The sequence below is a fragment of the Mobula birostris genome, chromosome 2, assembly GCF_030028105.1.
Source record: "Mobula birostris isolate sMobBir1 chromosome 2, sMobBir1.hap1, whole genome shotgun sequence".
Lineage (NCBI taxonomy): Eukaryota > Metazoa > Chordata > Chondrichthyes > Myliobatiformes > Myliobatidae > Mobula > Mobula birostris.
Genome location: NC_092371.1, coordinates 138,065,137 through 138,086,951, shown reverse-complemented (window position 1 = coordinate 138,086,951; position 21,815 = coordinate 138,065,137). Strand labels below are relative to the sequence as shown.

The 21,815-nt window shown below is 42.5% G+C and overlaps 1 protein-coding gene across 3 annotated transcripts in view; it reads right to left on the bottom strand.

The window, feature by feature from the left end:
• The window catches only part of map7b (microtubule-associated protein 7b), a 177,333-nt gene that overhangs the window by 13,360 nt on the left and 142,158 nt on the right, over nt 1–21,815 (bottom strand). For all 3 annotated transcript variants that reach the window (XM_072277751.1, XM_072277739.1, XM_072277744.1), the window contains one exon: nt 8,726–8,827. In XM_072277751.1, coding sequence (XP_072133852.1) covers nt 8,726–8,827 — 102 coding nt within the window. The remainder of the gene's footprint in view (nt 1–8,725; nt 8,828–21,815) is intronic.

The window sequence follows — 21,815 nt, the reverse complement described above, 5'->3', positions numbered from 1 at the left end:
TATTTTAAGCAAGATTATTTTTTTTATTTCCATTGTAAACCAATTAAAGAAAACAAGAAGTGAATTTTTATGTACACAGTGACAAAATTGGCAAACTGTTGGCTAATCAACTGAAGTCTAATTATGCTAAATCTCAAATTAATCAGATTTATAACCAAAATGACCGACTGATACTTGATCATGCGGGGATTAATCAAACCTTCTGTGATTTTTATTCTTCCTTATATCAATCAGAGTCTCCTCGAGATTCTAAATATATGAATGATTTTTTAGATAACCTAGACTTCCCTGAGATTTCACAGGATATGTCTTCTATGTTAGATACTCCCATTACCACGGATGAGATTAAGAATGTTATTTCCTCTATGAATTTGGGGAAAGCTCCTGGCCCTGATGGGTTTACCGTAGAATTTTATAAATGTTTCGCACCTTCATTAATCCCTTGGTTCTGTAGGGTTTTTGAGGCTTCATTAAAACTTGGTAAACTTCCCGAATCTTTCAATAGAGCGTCAATCTCTCTAATATTAAAGAAGGATAAAGATCCTGCTCAATGTGCATCTTATAGACCAATATCTTTATTAAATGTTGATTCTAAAGTTTTTTCTAAGTTATTAGCAAATAGATTAGAAAAAGTACGTCCTTTTAATAGTTCAGAAGACCAAACGGGTTTTATTAAAGGTCGTAACTCTTTCTATAATATTCGCACACTATTAAATATTGTTTATACTCCCTCATAAAATGTTCCTGAGTGTGTTATCTCTTTAGATGCTGAGAAAGCTTTTGATAGAGTAGAATGGCCTTACTTATTTAAGGTGCTTGAAATGTTTAATTTTAGCTCGAAATTTATATCCTGGATTAAACTGTTACATCATTCTCCTGTGGCCTCGGTCCGTACTAGCTCTCTAAGCTCACCTTTTTTCCCTCTTTTTCGAGGTACTCGACAAGGTTGTCCTCTTAGTCCTTTATTATTTGATATTGCATTAGAACCTCTTGCAATTGCCATTCGAGAATCTCCAAATATTACTGGGATAACTCGGGGCTTAAAGTCCCATAAAATATCACTCTATGCTGATGACTTACTTTTATATATTTCTAATCCCCAAAAATCCATCCCTGCTGTTTTAGAGCTATTAGCACAATTTGGTCTTTTTTCAGGTTATAAATTAAATCTTAGTAAGAGTGAACTTTTCCCGATTAATAAACAACTTCCCTTATATTATAACTTTCCATTTAAATTGATTAATAATTATTTTTCATATCTTGGGATTAAAATTACTTGTAAATACAAAGATTTATTTAAGATTAACTTTTTACCCTTAATTGACCATATTATTCAACTTTCATCTAAATGGTTTCCTTTATATTTAACTTTTATTGGTCGTATTAATGCAGTTAAGATGTTTTTTTTTGCCAAAATTTTTATATATATTTCAGCCATTACCAATTTTTGTTCCAAAATCTTTTTTTGATAAAGTTGACTCCGAAATTTCTTCATTTATTTGGCAAAATAAAAACCCGAGACTGGGTAAAATACATTTACAGAAAGCTAAGAGAGATGGAGGTTTAGCATTACCTAACTTTAGATTTTATTATTGGGCAATTAATATTCGACATATGAAATTTTGGTTACTTGACCAGGATATACTATCCATTCCTAAATGGGTAGCATTGGAATTACAATCTGTTCAGGGTTATACACTTGGCTCTATTTTAGGTTCCTCTCTTCCTTTTGATTTGAAACGCCTTAAACAGGTATCTAACCCGATAGTTAAATATACCTTACGTATTTGGTTTCAATTCAGAAAATTTTTTGATCTTAACCAATTTGGGCTAGCGATTCCTACTTTAGGTAACATATTTTTTCCTCCCTCTTTTACGGATCGTGCTTTTCAAATTTGGAAGACTAAGGGTATTTCACGGTTTTTGGATTTATTTTTAGATGGTTCCCTTATGTCTTTTGAACAATTATCTAATAAATATAATTTATCAAGAATACATTTTTTTAGATATCTACAAGTTAGAAATTTCCTAAGTACTATACTTTCTTCCTTTCCAATGCTTCCTCCTACATGCATTTTAGATACCATAATTAACCTTAATCCATGTCAGAAAGGTGCATCGGCTATGATTTATAATATTATTATGAAAGATTAGGGTAGATTGGGAACAGAAATTGGGGTCTATCATTTCCGTGGATGACTGGGGGCAGATTTTACAATTAGTCAATACTTCCTCTATCTGTGCTAAACATTTCCTAATTCAATTTAAAGTTGTTCATAGAGCACATATGTCCAAAGATAAATTAGCTCGCTTTTATTCTCATATTAATCCTTTTTGTGATAGATGTCCGGGGCAGATAGCCTCTTTAACTCATATGTTTTGGTCTTGTCCTACTCTGGAAACTTTTTGGAGAGACATTTTTAATATTATCTCCAAGGTATTGAATATAGATATCTCTCCTCACCCTATTACTGCTATCTTTGGACTACCTAAAATTTCCAGTAATCTTTCTCCTTCAGCCCGTAGAATGATCGCATTTCTTACTTTAATGGCGAAAAGATGTATCTTACAACATTGGAAAGAGCCTAATGCTCCAGCTACCTTTTTTTGGTTTTCTCAGACGATATTATGCTTGAATTTGGAGAAAATTAGAAGCAATCTTTATGATTCCTCATTTAAATTTGAACAGACCTGGAGATCTTTTATTCAATATTTTCATTTAATGTAATATATACCCTTCTTGTTTTTTTTTACTGTTTTAATGGAGGTCGGGATTGAGGACGTCATTTTAAGTTTTTTAACTCTGGTTTCAAGTTAGCCCATTGCTTTGCTTTTAGTTAGTTGCACAGTGGTTTTTTTGGGTTTTTTTTTCCCTTTTCTCTATTGATATATATATAAAAATTAGTATACTATTATGTTACCTTGGTACGTTATGTTTAAATTACATTGTTTGTATCATTTTTGTATTAATATCTCCTGTAATTTTATTATATTCTAACAGTGTATTAGTGCCTATATGGCTTACCTTTTTGTATACTTATTTAATAAAAAGATTTAAAGAAAGATTACTTTTTTATTTCCATCTTTTACAGTTTCAAAATAACAAAAAAGGAAAAGGGCGCGAAGCAAAAGTTTGGGCACCCTTCATGGTCAGTACTTAGTAACACCCCCTTTGGCAAGTATCACAACTTGTAAATGCTTTCTGCAGCCAGCTAAGAGTCTTTCAATTCTGGTTTGGGGATTTTCACCCATCCTTCCTTGCAAAAGGCTTCTAGTTCTGTGAGATTCTTGGGCCGTCTTGCATGCACTGCTCTTTCGAGGTCTATCCACAGATTTTCGATAATGTTTAGGTCAGGGGACTGTGAGGGCCACGGCAAAACCTTCAGCTTGCGCCTCTTGAGGTAGTCCATTATGGATTTTGAAGTGTGTTCAGGATCATTATCCTGTTGTAGAAGCCATCCTCTTTTCATCTTTTTTTTAAACAGACGGTGTGATGTTTGCTTCCAGAATTTGCTGGTATTTAATTGAATTCATTCTCCCCTCCACCAGTGAAATGTTCCCCGTGCCACTGGCTGCAACACAACCCCAAAGCACGATCGATCCACCCCCGTGCTTAACAGTTGGAGAGGTGTTCTTTTCATGAAATTCTGCACCCTTTTTTCTCCAAACATACCTTTGCTCATTGCGGACAAAAAGTTCTATTTGAACTTCATCAGTCCACAGGACTTGTTTCCAAAATGCATCAGGCTTGTTTAGATGTTCCTTTGCAAACTTTTGACGCTGAATTTTGTGGTGAGGACGGAGGAAAGGTTTTCTTCTGATGACTCTTCCATGAAGGTCATATTTGTGCAGGTGTCGCTGTACAGTAGCCAGTGCACCACCACTCCAGAGTCTGTTAAATCTTCTTGAAGGTCTTTTGCAGTCAAACGGGGGTTTTGATTTGCCTTTCAAGCAATCCTATGCGCAGTTCTCTCCGAGAGTTTTCTTGGTCTTCCAGACCTCAACTTGACCTCCACCGTTCCTGTTAACTACAATTCCTTAATTACATTATGAACTGAGGAAACGGCTACCTGAAAATCCTTTGCTATCTTTTTATAGCCTTCTCCTGCTTTGTGGACATCATTTATTTTAATTTTCAGAGTGCTAGGCAGCTGCTTAAAGGAGCGCATGGCTGCTGATTGTTGGGACAAGGTTTGAGGAGTCAGGATATTTATAAAGCTTTGAAATTTGCATCACCTGGCCTTTCCTAATGATGACTGTGAACAAGCCATAGCCCTAACAAGTTAATTAAGGGCTGAGACCTTGGTAAAAGTTATCTGAGAGCTCAAATCTCTTGGGGTTCCCAAACTTTTGCATGGTGCTCCTTTCCTTTCATTTCCACTCTAAAATTGTACAAAACAAATATACTAGTCTTGCTTAAAATGTTGAAAAGAATGTACCATCTTTAACTTTGACTTTTGAAGATCAGTTCATCTTCTACTCACTTAACTATGCACAGTAATAGAAATTTTGACTAGAGGTGCCCAAACTTTTGCATGCCACTGTATGTCCTTAATGGTGAGTAGGCAGGTGATGATGTGTTGGGAAATTTTGACTACTCATTGTCAAACCCTCCTGTACACTACAGCATAGTTTCATACCATGCCGTGATAAAGTATGTTAGGATGCTCTCTATTGTGTATCTGTAGAAGGAATTGAGCATAGACGTGCATAGCCCAGCTCTCTTCAGCCTCCTCAGAAAGTAGAGCCATCGGTGAGCTTTCTTGATTGTGTAGGATGTGTTCTGGATCAAGAGAGGTTGTGTGAGATGTGCACTCCCAAGAATTTGAAACTGTTCGCAATTTCCACTACTGTGCCACTGATGTAAAAATGGGTGTGAGTGGTGCAAAATCTCCTGAAGTCAATAACCATCCCCTTTGTCTTGTTGATGTTGAGGAAGGGGTTATTTGCCTGGCACCAGACCTTGAGCTCTTCCACCTCCTCTCTTGTTGATGGTGATGAGTCCCACCACTCAGGTGTTTGGATGCAAAGTCATGTGTATGCAGAGTTTCTAAGCATGTTTTGTTTCAGTATGTCTGCCCCTTCCTTGAAATGTAAATATTGAAGGACCATGATTACTTACAGTTTGGGGGTATTTGGAACTGGATTATTACTGTCACATGTACCAAGATACAGCAGTGGGCTTAGCACACAGCCCTGGGGTGATGGGGGAGGGGAGAAGCATTTGTGCATCCTATGAAATCTCTTGGTTAGGAAGACTACACGGAGTATTAAATACACAGTAGTGTATTTAGACCAAGGAATATATTTATTGCCAAAGTATGTATACTATTTACAACCTTGAGATTTGTCTTCTTACAGGTAGCCACAAAATAAAGAAGCCCAATAGAACCCATTAAAAACATCAGACCATCAAACACCCCCTAACTGCAGGAAAAAAGAACAAAATCGTGTAAATATAAAATCCCTTCCTCAGAAATTTACAGCAGAGTTAAGATGGCACTAAACGGCGACTCGTTTGCTTGCATCTTCGGAAACAGCTCTATTTCCATCTTTAATATCTTTATTTTTCCCTTTTGGGGTTCTTTTGAAGACCCTGACCTGGTGTTACACACAGACTTTAGTTCTTTGCAAGTATGGGAACTGTTTTCAGGGTTTCAGGACTGGCCATTGTTCAGCACACCAAGCGTTCAGCCTGAAAGCAGGCCTAGTACTTGGAAGCCTAAGATCTTGGGGCTCTGGAGATGGGCAGATTGAGGGTCGGTGTCACAGCAGGGGACTCACGTGTTGCCGGGGAGGCCGGAAAACCTTTTGCTGTGGGCCCGAAGACCCGAGATCTTTGCAATCTTTAAGGACAGAGCTCGTAAAAAGCGATAAAATGGACTTTTTAACATCGTAAACTAGCCAGTAGTTGTTCTGTCTCCTGCTTGCTGTGAAAATGGTTGACACCTTCCTCTCCCTATTCGGGAGAAAGAGAACCTGCGGGTTGCCAAATTATGGATGAAATGCGATAGTCTTTGGGGTAACTGCAAGGTCTGTGTCTTTGCTATCGCTTAGCTCAGGCTCGTGCTCGGAAACGGGTGTGCTTTTTTTTGCCAGGGGGAGGGGGTATCGCTGCCTTGCTGCCGCTTATGCGCGGGAGGGGGGAGCTGGGGGGGACTTTGGGGTTCTCACATTTAACTGTCATTCATTCTTTGGGGCACTTCTCTGTTTTCTGGGTGTTTTGCGAAGAAAAAGCATTTCAGGATTTATATTGTGTACATTTCCCTGACATTAAATTTGAACCTTTGAAAAGTAAGCAATTAACATTCAGAACTGAATTTCACAGAAGTGAGCCCACCACGACGAAGCCAGTCACCACCGCTGCCAATTCAGCAGCCAATTCGTTGCAGGCCACAGTCTCAGTTAGTGCAGAGAAGAGTAAACCTCGCGGAGCAGCAAGCTGAACTGGCCTGTCCCTTGCCTCTGACTCCGACACCATGACCTTCTCAAATTGGCCCAGCGACTAAATCATCCAAACCTTGGGTCGTTCCCTTTGATGCGTTCTCAAGCCTGGACATCACTGCCATGATTCAGCCCATACCCGAACTTTCCAATTTGGTCCGGCACATAAATCAAATAAACTTCAGGTCTTTCCTTGTTTTCGGCCCCAGGCCCTGCTGCCTCACCTTGGTTCTGCCACATTGAATTGCCCACAAGACTGCTCCAGCAATGGCAAACCAATGGCTTATTCCCTCTCTCAGACCTGGGCTCCGCCACCTTGATTCAGTACGCACATGCCACTCCACAACTATCCTGCACCTTTGAGACTCCAGTTCCCACTGCTGAAATGCCAGTTCGTACGAACAGTTCAAAAGCTCGACTCCAAAAGGGAAGTTACAGGCTAGTGATTGCAGAGATCATATTTGAGAATTAATACAGTAGCTTGGAGTTTTGTTTGCTATTGGCACGTAGTGGCTATGCTTCACCAGCGCCATCTTAAACCAGAAGTTTTTTCACCAAGATCTGTGGGACAATAACATTAAATACTGAACTGAAAACAAGAAGCAGCATTCTGACATGCGTCCTTCTGTCCTCGGCTTGTCAGGGCCAAGTGCACGACAGACGATACGGCATATGTTGTAAAGCGGTACTGTTGATAAGCATATTGGTGAGTGTCCGGTGTGGCAGGAATGGAGTTTTGGATGTGTACCATTACCAGCTGTTCAAAGTATTTCATGATGATTGGCATCAGTGCCACCGGACGGTAGTCATTTCATTTTGCAGGCGTAGAATTCTTTGGTACAGGGATGATCATGGCTGATTTGAAGCATGTGGGAACAAGCAGCTGGATGAGCGAAACATTTAAGATTTTTGTGAAGACATCAGTGACCTAAGTCTGCAGCACACTCCCTGAGCACTCGGCCTGGGATGTTGTCTGACCTGGCCACCTTACAGAGATTGACTCTCTGCAAAGTCCTTTTCAAGTCTGCTGCTTTTACAGACAATGGCTGATCACCAGAAGGCGGCTAGCTTTCGTAGCTGGCATTGTGTTGCAGGGCTTGAAGCATGCATAAAGTTGCTCAAAGCACCGGCGAGGGAGGCATAACTGGCACAGTTGACACTATTTTTCCTTATGTAGTCGGTAATGCCCTTGATGCCCAACCAAATATGCCAAGGCTCATTATTGGACAGGTGTTGCTTTTTTGTGTAGAGGGTCTTTGCCCTCTTGATGCCCAAAATATTCTTTTCTTCTGGCTGCTCTGAGAGCTGTTCTGTCTCCAGGATTGAAGGTAGCATTCCAGGCTTTCAGTATGGGGCATACTTCTGCATTTAGCCAGGGTTTTCAGTTGTAGCCAGTAGACAGATGAGGCATATCCCCCGAGGTCTGTATCTTTTCTGTTTGTGGTGATCTCTTGAACATTTGCCAGTCAATCCGTTCAAAAGAGACCTGAAGCATAGAGGTTGCCTCATTACATACAGTGATCATCCTCTTGACTAGCTTCTCCATTTTCAGCAGTAGTCAATATGCTGGGATTAACAGTATGGAGATGTAGTTGGGGCCAAGGTGAGGACACAGGGTGTTGGGGGGGGGGGGGGTGCTTTGTAAGTACCATGTCTGTTTGTATTAAACATGGTCTTATCTGTCCTAGTGGCCATGCTGGTGGAATTTGGGTAAAATGTCCTGTAGGTTTTGTAGAGAGCCGATGACACTGAAATCCTTGGTGCTCAGGCATGTAGACAGTGGTGAACATAACAGTCATATCCCTTATCAGGTAATGTGGCCAGCATTTAATTGTAAGGTGTTCAGTTGCCACAGAATGGTGATTGCTAATTACAGATGAGTTTGTGCACCAGCCTGTGTTAATGCACACACAGATTCCACCTCCTTTGGATTTTCCCGACAGGAAGTTCCTATCTGCACGAAATAGAGTCATCTCATTGAGTTGAAACACTGAATCAGGCAAGCTCAAAGCTTAAAGGAGAGGTCTGTTCAAAGCTTACTACAATGGCTATCAAAATACTGGAGAATGGCAAACAACTGAATTAAGTTAACATGATTATAGTCCCTCGCCACACTGAGGATGAAAATCACGACTTTCAGTATCGCCAATAATAAAGGACCTCATGTTGATGAAAGACCTCAGTCTGAAATGTCGACTCTCTATTCCTTTCCAGAGATGCTGCCTGACCTGCTGAGTTCCTCCAGCACTTTGTGTGTGTTACTTATATTTTCAAATTTTACCTTCTTTCTTTCCATACGTTCTAGTTCTTCCTTTTGAAAATGTTCCTCACGTTTTTTTCTCAGCTTCTCAGCCTCCTCTCGAGCACGAGCATCTTCCTCTTTCTACAAAAACATCAAATGCACTCAAGTTTTAAACTGAAACCTAATGAGGTAGAAATTTAGATTGATAATCAACAATCAGGCTGATTAAATGGAATATCACCAAGCCCTTTCCAATATCTTATACTGCTACTAATAACAGGCATTTGTTCAGGTCCAGATAGATCTTTGACCATTGTGCTTTATTATAGATGTTACTGTGTTTTCTTGCTTAGTGGTTTAATATTTTCATTTTTGAATAAACTTAGAACATTTAAAAAAGATTAATTTTGTCAGACTGCAAGATTCTGGCCTGGCCTTTAGTCCTGATATTGCCTATCAGAGCATTCAAGGGAAGGGTGTCAGTGGTATGCTGTCAGCGGCCTACTCACCACCTTACATCTCTGAGACTTGGAGAGTAAAAGGGATGGTCAGTAACTGCAGATGAGGAGCTGAACCCAGCTTTATTTAGCTCATATATTCTTGGGAAGGACTGAAGAACAATCACACTTGTTGAATATCCAGGGAAATACACCAAAATTAGTTTTAAAGCACTGCATCTTCAAGAGGTCCCAGAATTGAAATGTGGGAACTATGCATAAGATGACCTTAGGAGTCATAGCCAGTGCTGTTCTCAATAAGCTCTTGGCACCCAGGATTTAAAAGCGCTTCCAGGTCTCAGCAAGATCAAATGATATCTCAATCTGTCACTGTTACATAATGTTAATACTTGTTTGACACCAATAAAATCACAAGACTCATGATAATGCTACGTTTCTGTAAAATAAATATTTAAAGCCTTTGATATAATGACAAAAACAAAAAAACAAAAACTGCTGGACAGGCCATATGAAATCTGGTAAAGAATTGTTTTGGGTCTGGGATCCTTCGGCAGAAAAGGTAAAGGGAGAAATAGCACCACTAAGCTGTACAACACAGATAAATTCCCTTCAGCACAACTTGTCCCTGGTGACCCAGATGCCTTTCTAAGCTAGTCTATTTCCCTTCATTTAACTCACATCCCTTTACATTCGTATCTATGTTCCTGTCAAAATGTCTTTTAAACATTGCAATTGCACTTCTCTCTCCAGCTTCCTCCCTAGACCCACTACTCTCAGCCCCCTTTAAATCTTCCCCTACTCAGCCACAAACCTATGCCTCCCAGTCCCAACAACATTCTTACAAGTCTCTTCTGCACCCTCTCTAATCTGCAGTATGGATAGAAATGCAAGCAATACTCCAGATGTAGTCTTGCCCAGCTGAAACGTGACATTCAAGCTCTGGTACTCAACACCCATCCAATGAAGGCAAGCACTCTCAGACAACCATGTTCTTTCACTCCTCGGTCTTGTAGTTCTACAACAGACCCCAGCACCCTGCCATGCACTGTGAGCACCCTGCCATGCACTGTGTACATCCTGCCATGCACTACAGTAACTTCCCAGAATGTATCAATTCACTATTGTCCATCTGTCATTCCTTTGACCAATCTGTCAGTTGATGTAGATCCTTTTGTAACCTTAGACATCCTCCTTCACTCTCCACCACACTACCAATTTTACCTTAATCCGCAAACAAACTTATTATGCTACATATATTTTAATCTAAATTATTAATACAGGTTTCCTCTGCCATCCGAAGGCAGAGCGTTCCTATGAAATGGTTCGTAAGCCGGAATGTTGTAAAGTGAAGAAGCAATTACCATTTATTTATATGGGAAAAATTTCTTAGCGTTCGCAGACCCAAAAAAAACCTACCAAATCATGCCAAATAACACATAAAATCTAAAATAACAGTAACATATAGTAAAAGCAGGAATGATATAAATACACAGCCTATATAAAGTAGAAATACTTTTCTACAATCATTGCCGCACTGTTCTCCGTAGCGAAAATCTCACGCAAGCGCTCTCGGCAGAAACACTCTCTCCAGTAACCTTTAAGCTATGAAGCTGCCAAATCATTCCAAATAACACATAAAAATACACAGCCTAAAGAAGAAATAATGTATGTACAGTGTAGTATCTCTTACCGGAATCGGGAACACAGCGCCGAGCACACTGATGATGGTGTGCTAGGCTGAGTCGGAGGTTGGGGTGATGCAGTTGACCCCACCCTCCAGGCCGCCGACCGATACCGATCCACGAAGCATGCAGCAGTGGCAATCGCCAATCAGCAATCACCTGTGATCTGGGCCGACATTTACGTGCCGGGCGGCACCTAATTAATTAGCTTGCTTATTTCGGCTTTTTTCTTAAGATGTGTTGGGTGCGTCCCACCTACCGCTGCATTCTCAGCGGAAATATATCGGTCTGCGGCCCGGAGGTTGGGACCACTGGGGTGGTGGGACACTGGGGTGTCATCTCATCGTTGTCTGTTTCCATCAGGGCAGGCAGGTCATCTTCTTCTATGTCTGCCTGCCTCAATGTCGAAGGTCGGGGTTCATCGTCTGCTGTGGCTGATGTGGAAGGCTTGAAAAACAACAGTGTGCTTGACTGCTTAGCCTCGCGTATTTTTCTATCATACAGTTCTTTGTAAGCACTCAAACTATCCTGCAAATATGCACTAAACCTACGTACCCTTTCAAAATTAAAGTCGTACTTTTCTGCAATCATTGCAGCGAAAAACTCATGCAGTTGCTTCACGTTCAGTTCCTGGACGATCTCACTTTCGGTCCATTCGTTACTGCATTCGGTTTCGATTGTTATCCTTTCCTCTTCCAATTGCATCAGTTCTTGGTCATGGGATGCCAAAACCTCTTCAAACATCATCTTCGTCAACTTCCACAAGCCAAACTCACTTTGTCCTTACTTCGTTCACCACGATTGAAACGCTTAATTATGTCTAGTTTTACGCTAAGTGTAACACCCTTACGAGCTCTTTTAGGCTTTTCCGATACCTGAGAACTCAGCTTGCTAACGGCTGCTCACAGGCACGTGTTTAAGCAATGTCGGCTAGAATGCATTTCCGGCGGAGGAGCTTGGCTGCTCGGGGCACATGCTGCCTTTTATCACGCACTGCTTTTTCTGTATGCTGCCCTTTTTCGTAACAGTGAAAATACCTTCTGTTTGCGAAAACAGGGAACTAATGTAGGTCTTTTGTAACAGCGAGGTTTCGTAAAGCGAACATTCGAAAAGCAAGGGACACCTGTATACATGACTAACAGTCAGGGAGGGACCCATCACCAACCTCTGCAACACATCATTGGTTCTAGGCCTCCACAACCACCTTCTGAATCCTCCCGTCAAACCAATTTTTATATCCAATTAGCTAGCTCACCCTGGATTTAATCTCCCAGACCAGCCTTGCAATGCCTACCTTCCCACTCTAATTCTTTCAAGTAATCTCAACAATAAACTCAAATCAGGAAACATCATTTTCCTATGATCGATGTCAAGCCTTCTGACCCTAATCAGTCCTGTTCATTCCAATTTCAGATAGATCTTATCTCCCAGAGTCCCCTCCAATAACTTATATACAACTGACATTAGACTCTTTGGCTGGTAGCTCCCTGACTTGACCCTGCAGTCCTTATATAAAGGCAAAACATTAGCCAGCCTCTAGTACTTTCCTATAACTAAGGAAGATTTAAAATAATCTCTCTTAGGGCCCCAACAGTTTCATCCATATGACCATAAGACATGGGAATAAAATTAGGCCATTTGGCCCATTGAGTCAGCTCCACCATTTAATCATGGCTGATCCTTTTCTCCCCCCTCCTCAGCACCACTCCATGGCCTTCACCCCATAACCTTCGATGCCATGTCCAATCAAGAATCTAAGTTCTGCCTTAAATACACCCAACGACCTGGCCTCCACAGCTGCCTGTAGTAACAAATTCCACAAATTCACCACCCTCTGGCTAAAGAAATTTCTAAGCATCTGTTTTAAATGAACGCCTCTCTATCCTGAGGCTTTCCCTCTTGTCCTAGACTTCCCCACCATGGGAAACATGCTTTCCACATCTACTCTGTCAAGACCTTTCAACATTTGAACAGTTTCAATGAGATTCTCCCCCACCCCAGCCATCCATTGAGTACAGACCCAGAGCTATCAAACATTCCTTGTATGATAACCCTTTCATTTCCAGAATTATCCTTGTGAACCTCCTCTGAAGCCTTTCCAATGCCAGAACATCTTTTCCTAGATGAGGAGGCCTCACCAGTGTCTTATAAAGCCTCAGCATCACATCCCTGTTCTTGTATCCTAGACCTCTTGAAATGAATGGTAACATGGCATTTGCCTTCCTAGTGAGGAACCTGCAAGTTAACATTTAGAGTGTTGTGCACAAGGACTCCCAAGCTCCTTTGCATCTCAGATTTTTGGATTTTCTCCCCATTTAGAAAATAGTCTGCACATTTATTCCTTCTACCAAAGTGCATGACCATGTATTTTCCAACATTGTATTTCATTTGCCACTTTCTTGCCCATTCTCCTAATCTGTCCAAGTCCTCCTGCAGCCTACCTGTTTCCTCAACTCTACTTGCCCCTCCACTAACCTTCGTATCATCTGTAAACATGGCAACAACGCCACCTATTCCATCATCTAAATTATTGATATACCACATAAAAAGCAGTCCCAACACTGACTCCTGCAGAACACCACTAGCTGCTTCCAACCAATCAGCCAGTAACTTTCCTGTAATACCATGGGCTCTTAACTTGGTAAGCAGCTTCATGTGTGGCACCTTGTCAAAGTCCAAATATACAACATCCACTGCATCCTCTTTATCTGTCCTATTTTTTAATCTCTTCAAGGAATTTTAACAGGTTCTTCAGGCAAGATTTCCCCTTAAGGAAGCCATGCTGATTTGTCCTACCTTGTCCTGTGTCACCAAGTACTCCTTAACCCCATCCTTACCAATTAACTCCAACATCTTCCCAGCCACTGAGGTCAGGCTAACTGGTCTATAGTTTTCTTTCTTTGTCCTGTGTCACCAAGTACTCCATAACGTCATCCTTACCAATTAACTCCAACATCTTCCCAGCCACTGAGGTCAGGCTAACTGGTCTATAATTTCCTTTCTTCTGCTTTCCTCCTATCTTAAAGAGTGATGTGACATTTGCAATTTTCCAGTCCTCTGGCACCATGCCGGAGTCCAATAATTTTTGAAAGATCATTACTAATACCTCCACAATCTCTACCACCACCTCCTTCAGAACCCTAGGGTGCAGTTCATCTGGTCCTGGTGACTTATGTACTCTTAGGCCTTTCAGCTTCTGAGCACCTTCTCTCTTGTAGTAGTAACTGCACTAACTTCTCTTCTCTAGCACCCTTCAACATCTGGCGCACTACTCGTGTCTTCCCCAATGAAGGGTGATGTAAAATACTCATTTATTTCATCTGTCATCTCCTTGCCCCCGTTATTATTTCTCCTGCCTCATTTTCTAGCGGTCCTATATCCACTCTCATCTTTTTTTTTTTTACATACTTGAAAAAACTTTTACTATCCACTCTGATATTGTTTGCTACCTTGCTTTCACATTTCATCTTTTCCCCTTCTAATGATTGTTTTAGTTTATCTCTGTAGGTTTTTAAAAGTTCCCCAATCTTCCGCCTTACCACTAATTTTTGCTTTGTTGTATACCCTCTCTTTTGCTTTTACATTAGTTTTTGACTTCCCTTGTCAGCCATGCTTGTATTATTTGGCCATTTGAGTATTTATTTGTTTTTGGAATACATCTATGCTGCACCTTCCTCATTTTTCCCAAAAACTCACACCTTTGCTGCTCTGTTGTCATCCCTGCCAGTAGCTCCTCCCGATTTACTCTGGCCAACTTCTCTCTCATACCACTGTAATTTTCTTTACTCCACCAAAATACCGCATTGTCAGACTTTACTTTCTCCCTTTCGACTTTCAAGTTGAACTCAATCATATTGTGATCACTGATTCCTAAGGGTTCTTTTCCCTAAAACTCGCTAATCTCCTCCAGTTCATTACATAACACCCAATCCAGTATAGCTGATCCCCTTGTCGGCTCAACGACAAACCGCTCTAAAAAGCCATCTCATCGGCATTCAACAAACTCATTCTCTTGAGATCCATTACCAGCCTGATTTTCCCAACTGACCTCCATGTTGAAATCGCCCATGACTATCATAGCATTGCCCTTTTGATACGCATTTTCTATTTCCTGTTGCAGTCTGTGGTCCACACCCCAGCTACTGTTGGGAAGCCTGTATATAACTGCCATCAGGGTTCTTTTACTCTTGCAGTTTCCTAACACAACCCACATCTTCCAGTCCTAAGCCACAACTTTCTACTGATTTAATGCCGTTCTTTACCAGCAGAACCACGCCACCCACTCGGCCTACCTTCCTGTCCCTCTGATACAATGTGCAATGCTGGACATGCGGCTCCCAAACATAACCATCCTTCAGTCACAATTCAGTGATGGCCATAACATCATACCTGACCATCTGTAATAGTGCAACAAGATCATCCAGCTTATTTCTTAAACTCCGTGCATTGAGATACAACACTTTGAGTACTGTATTTGCTACCTTTTTTGATTCTGCATCCTTAAAGCACTGATACTCACCCTGCTGGCCGCAATTTTGTTCCATCATCTGCCTGCCCTTCCTGACAGTCTGACTGCATGCTATCTTTGCTTTTTTACCATCCGTCCTATCCTGAATCCTTTCGCTTCAGTTCGCACCCCCTGCCACATTAGCTTAAACCCTCCAACAGCTCCACCAAACCTGCCTGTGACAATATTGGTCCTACGAGTGTATCTTGGGTACACTTGGTCAGGCCTAGAGATATATCCACATTTATGCACCTCCAGGGCACCAATATCTGCTCCTCTAGCTTTAATGTCAATCACCACCCCTTACCAGAATTGTCTCAATTCCAAAACCATCTTCACAGTACACACAGATGTAAAGTATTCATTTTAAATCTTGCTCATCTCCCATGGCACCGCACTCAGATGAGCAAACTGATCATTAAGGGGACTCATTGTTTCCCTGGTTATCCTTTGTTTTTAATATCTTTTGAGATTTTCCATCACCTTATCTGCCAGCTTGCATCCTTTCTCCTCTCCTCTCTCCACACCTTCTTATTCTGGCTTCTTTCCCCTTCCTTTCCAGTCCTGATGAAAGGACTCAGCCCGAAACATCAATTGCTTATTCTTCTCAACAGATGCACCCTGACTTGCTGAGTTCCTTCAGCATTTTCTGTTTGCTACACTTAAATTCTGCACCACCTTAATCACTTAGCACAATGGCAGTCCTAGTTAATATTGGAGAAGTTAAAAATCAACTATTACTACAACTCTATCATTCCTCCAAGTATCTGTGATCTCTTTTACATTCCCACTGACAACTGGAGTGCCATACTACGATCCCATCAGTGTTTCAAAGTTGTACCCACATAGCCTTACTGGACATTCCTTCAAGGTCCTCTCCTAGTACTGCCATGATGTCCCCACGATCAAAACACAAATTTCCCTCTTACCTCCACTCCTATCATGCCTGTATCATCTGTATCCCAGAACACTGAGCTGCCAGTCCTGCTTCTCCCTCAACCATGCTTATGTAATAGCTATATCACAATCCCATCTATCTATCCATTTCCTGGTATCTGTCACTCCTTGCATTGAAATAAATGGCAGTTTAGCCTATGAGACCTACCTTTCTCTCCCCGTTCTACCTACAGGCTTGCTTTCTTGAATTTCTTTATTTGCACCAACATTCTCATCCGCCATACTACCATTCCACTGTGGGGTTCAATTAATTTTCCCTGGATCGTACTACCAAATTTCTCTGTCATGATAGCAGCCTCATTCAGTTCAAGTCCAATTCATCACTCTTCTACAGGTCAATGCTGCCCTAGAATAGATCTCAATGGTTCAAGGATCTGAATCCTTCTCTCCTGAACCAATTCCAGTCATACATTCATCTGCCCTCTCCTCCTACTTCTACCCCAACTAGCGCATGGAAGCTGGAGTAATTCAAATGTTAGTTTACAGGAAAAGGGATATTTTTGATAAGTCCACATAACTTAGTGAGACATTTACCAGCACATTAAGCTTCATTGTCTATGTCACGTGTCTATGTCAAGTTTTAGGCACCCTAGAATTTTTTTTATATACGATTTCAGATGGTATGGCCTCCACAGCCCTGAGTTAACATCATCGAGGCTGTCTAGGATTACTTGGAGAAGCAGTAGATAGTGAGACAGCCGAAGTCTGTAGAAGAACTGTGGCAAGTTCTCCAAGATGCTTGCAATAACATATCAGTTTTTTCTCTTATAAAACTGAACTAGAGGGAGGGAGGAGAAGATGGCGGTGTGACGCAGCACGCGCGGCCTCTCCGGTGAAATGCTATTGTATTTGTTAAATAGGGGCCGTGCACAATCCGGATTTGATGGAGACGGACGTGAGAAGCACGGAGGAACATCTGGAGAAACTTCTGAAATGCCCAGTTCGCTGCTGCTGCTACTGTGCGATCGAGAATCTCCGGAGGGGAAGGCCCCAATTCCTCGGCTTTGCCTGTTGCTGGCGGACGGGGCTGGGGTCGAAGCGCTCAGCAGAGATGGTGCTCGGTGTTGGAAGGCTGGTCAGAGGCTCGAAGTTTTCGGACGGACTGAGAGTTGGACTGTGGTCGGGTGCTTCCAGGATGCTGCATCGGCAAGTTTGCGGCGCTGGAAGCTCATAGCAGGGAGAGTTTTCTTCCTTCTACGTGAGATGTTGAGACTTTTGAGAGACTTCGAGACTTTTTTTTTAACCATGCCCATGGTCTGTTCTTCTATCAAATTACGGTATTACTTGCACTGTTGTAACAATATATTATAATTATGTGGTTTTTGTCAGTTTTCCAGTCTTGGTCTGTCTTGTGTTTCTGTGATATCACACTGGAGGAACATTGTATCATTTCTTAATGCATGCATTACTAAATGACAATAAAATCTAAATCTAAATCTAGAGTATACTTAAGAGAACTGAGGCAGTTTTAAAGGCAAAGGGTGGTCACACCAAATACTGATTCGATTTCGCTTTTTACTGTTTACCATTTTTATAGTTTTTTTTTAATATTTAGAAGCTTTACATTTCATTATTTTTGAAAGCATCTTCGTGTAGGGTTCTCAGTATACTAGGTGGACTGTTAACTGTTCATCGCTTATTACCAAAATGGCTTCTCTGAAGTGTTATATTAAAATGGCTTCTCGTAATGTTAACTGCTGAGCAAGGGGTTCTCTGTAACAGCAATGTTTGGGTTATACAATGTGATAATGGAAATTGTATTCATTTGTTAGCCAATGGAAGTCATGTTCTGTACCTTGCATATGTGTGCTGAGTTGAGGAGCGCGGGCTTTTTCAGGAGGCGAGCAGAGGACGGACATGTGAGGAACGGACAGCGATTCCTGGGTGGCAGATACCGGACCTCAGGGGTTCAGAGGGTGGCCGGAGTCTCAGAAGGACGTTGTGGATGGAATCGGAGGTGTCAGCTCCAACGTATTAAAATATTATGTGAACAAGACTGATAAGTTACTTATGTGGTGCCTTTTCTTGTAGTTGTTTCTACCAACCCATCACCAAAAATTTGCTATAAAGTATAATTCATTACTCGCACTTTGTATATTGTTTCATATTTGTGTCGTGGCTGATCATTGGACAACTCAAACCTTATCTGCACCAAAGCAATTGCACTGTTTGGCAGGGTTGATGGCTATTCACCCTAGGCAACCGGGGCGGGGGGGGGGGGTCAGTGGGGCAAAGACCCTTACATTTGGGGGCTCGTTCCACGATTTGAATTCTTTCAGGATAAGGGGTAAGTCGCCCGGGTTGAATCAAAAGGGATGGACGCGGATAAGATCGAACTTTGGTGTGAGATCGAGGATGTCCTGGTTACTCATACCTGTATATTAAGTGGGGTGGGTATACGTACCCCGGATGATGTGTTAATTCGACGTTTGAGTACGGTCAGAGCTATCGGTATGGTTGAAACTGTAAGCAGAAAGATTGGTGAAGCGGGAGACTCAGCCTTTGTGCTTGTACAGACGGGTACTGACGTTAAGGACGGGACTGCCGCCGTGTATCGGTGACCTCGGTGAGGCGAGGCCATGGGGCGTGCACACTGTCACGGAAGAAGGGTTTGAAGAGACACCAGAGGAGTTGCCCAAAGCTAGGGGTGGAGATTTTAGACAGCGGGTCCAATCGTTTTTGAGGAATGAAGGGAGGGAGTGGTCAGATTTGGAGAATGTAATTAGTTCTCATTCCCCACGGAAGGGGGAGGGCTCTGAGTTGGCCTCAGCCATTAACTCTTTGGTGAACCGGGCAGTGGGTCTGCCACAGAAGTTAAGAATTTTCTCAGGGAGGACCCCCATCTCTGACGGGGAGGATGATTATGAGTCCTGGGTAGAACATACCTCTCAGTTGCTAGGTGAGTGGCAGTGTTCTGGGGAAGAGAAGTGGCAAAGACTGGGGGACAGTTTGGGGGGGCGGCAGCTGAGCTGGTAAAAGGGGTGAGAGTTAATCAGCCCCTGGCTTCTTGGAGGGAGTGTCTAGTCGCCCCACAGGAGGTGTTTGGGCTGACAGGAAGCCCGGTGGAGCTTTTAGGGCAGATTCAGAACCTGTGTCAGGAGAAAGGGGAAAAGCTTTCTGAGTATCTTCTCCGACTTGAGCGTAGGCTAAATTGTTTGAGGCGCCGGGGGTGGGGGTCATTTCAGCCGCTGAGGTGGATCGGATAAGGATCAACCAGGTAGTCAGGGGCGCGCAAAAACACGATGCGATCGCTAAGAGCCTCCGGCAGTCTCATAGAGCATGTCCCCCACCCCGTCTTTTGTTAAGCTGCTCAGAGAGGTCAGGGAGGAGGAGGACGAATTGGAAGTGGAAGAAGGCTCTGGTAAAAAGGTACAGTCCTCGGTAGCAGCCCCTTGTGGTGAAGTGACTGGGGCCAGCTCCACCTGGGAGACAGACAAAGGGGTCGCGGCAGGTGAGGTCCCTCTGCAGGAGGGAATTAGCGGAGAAGGCCCCCCCCAGAAGGGACGGACAGCACTGAGGCCAGGCGGAGGCCAGGGTCCGGCAAGGCGAGGCGTGTGCTATAATTGTGGAGAAGAGGGGCACTTCAGGCAGGAATGTGAACGGCAGGGAGCCCCTGGTAGGGAGAGTCCCCGGGTGTCCCAGCGGTGGGGGGGGGGGGGTCCGGAAACTTAGAGGGGACTCAGTGAGGGAATGGACTGGAGTCTCTGGTGTGAAGGAATCTAGGAGTGCCCCTATCATCACTGATAGTTTGTTTGGAAAGGAGACTTGTCGGTGACTTGTAAAGGATTTCAAAGGATGACGAGAAGATCGACGGCATCAGCTCACCTGAAGACTCAACTCACTCTCTCTCTCCCCGTCACTACTCAACTAAATACCACGAACTGAACTGAACTTTACTCAACATCGTAAGACTGTATCTTTTTACCCCGAGGCTTAAAGAAGCTTGGTTTTCATACATATATATTCCACACTTACTTTTATATATAATCATTGCTAACTTGTTTGATTTATCTACATTTATATCACTGTATTGTGTAGTTACTAATAAATATTATTAGTTGTTAGCAATACAAGACTCCACAGTGCTTTCTATTTCTGCTGGTTCTTTATCCCGTCACGGGGGCGTGACATTAATTGGGGGCTCGTCCAGGATATGAACAAACTGGTCAGGAGGCTGGTTTGAATTGATTGGGGAAAATCCCTTTTGATTTGGTTGTGTGGAAAAACAGCAGAAATGGATGTTAGAGACTTTCTGAAATCACCAGGCCTGGTGACTTTGAAGCTTGCTAAAAAGTATGAGTTGCGGGACGTTGCTAAGGAATTGAGAATTGAAGTAAAGAAGGGTGTGAGTAAGGTAGAAATTCAAAGGAAAATAGTTGAATATTATATAGATAAGGGAACATTTGATGAGGAGGCGTTAGAGGTGTTTGTGGAAGGTGAATCTGCTGAGGATGAGCTTCAGCTTCTGTTGGAAATATTAAGAAGGGAGCATGAATTGAGATTAAAACAGCTCGAGAGAGAGGCCAGAGAGGCAGAAAAACAGAGGGTCCATGAGGCTAGAGAGGCAGAAAGACAGAGACAGCTCGAAAGGAAGAAATGGCAACGTGAAGATCACGTGGCAGAAAGGCAGAGACAGTTTAAAAGGGAGAGGCGGCAGCAAAGAGGTTTAGTGTCGGACCCTGATGATTTTTACAGCTCGGAAGGGCTAATTTTGTGTGATGAATTTAAAAGTTGTATTCCTGATGAGGTAAGGCATACCCAGTTGCAGAGGTTGCCCCTATCCTGAAGGGGTTTGATAAGAAAGCAGACAAAGAAGTTTTAACCCATGAGATTGAGTTTACTCCAGAAAAGAGTTGGCCAGAGAATAGCTGGGAGGTTCAAGATGACCTTGAATTTGAAACTGGGACAAGCGATGACAGCCCAGAAGAGGTGGTTGTTCCGAATGAATGTGTTCAGGTTGTTGAAGTACCTGTGAGTTCACAGGATTCTGAACCTTAAGTTGAGGCTCAGTTGAAGTCTGAGGTGTCTGACTTGGTTGAAAGGAAATGCAGTCCTTTTGTGTCAGATGGACTTGGTTCAGTGAGTAAGGGGGTTAACCTTGGTACCAGTGGAATGTGAGGATTCTCAGTCATTTGTAGTAGACCGTGTTTTAAAAGCTGGTGAGGTCAATGTTGCTGGAAGTAATGGGAAAAGTGCTGTTCCTGGACTTTTGGATGAAGTGATGGAAAAGGTTGGATTGGTTGCGCGACCTTTGACCCTGCTTGCAGGACAAAGGCCTGCTGAGACAGGATGCGCTAGTTTGTTGGATTTTGTTTGGACATGTGCAAGTAAGCACCTGCAAGGTCATGCTGTTATTCAGAGTGATATTATGGAGAGGAAGAAGAGTTGTTGAGGTTTTGGAGTGGAAGTTGCTATGGATACAAGTCGAAGTATAGGTCGTAATCAGATGGGTAGTTTATTTGGTCTCTTTCATAATGTATACATGATTCTGATCAGCCTGCTGATGGTACTGAGTTTAATAAGCA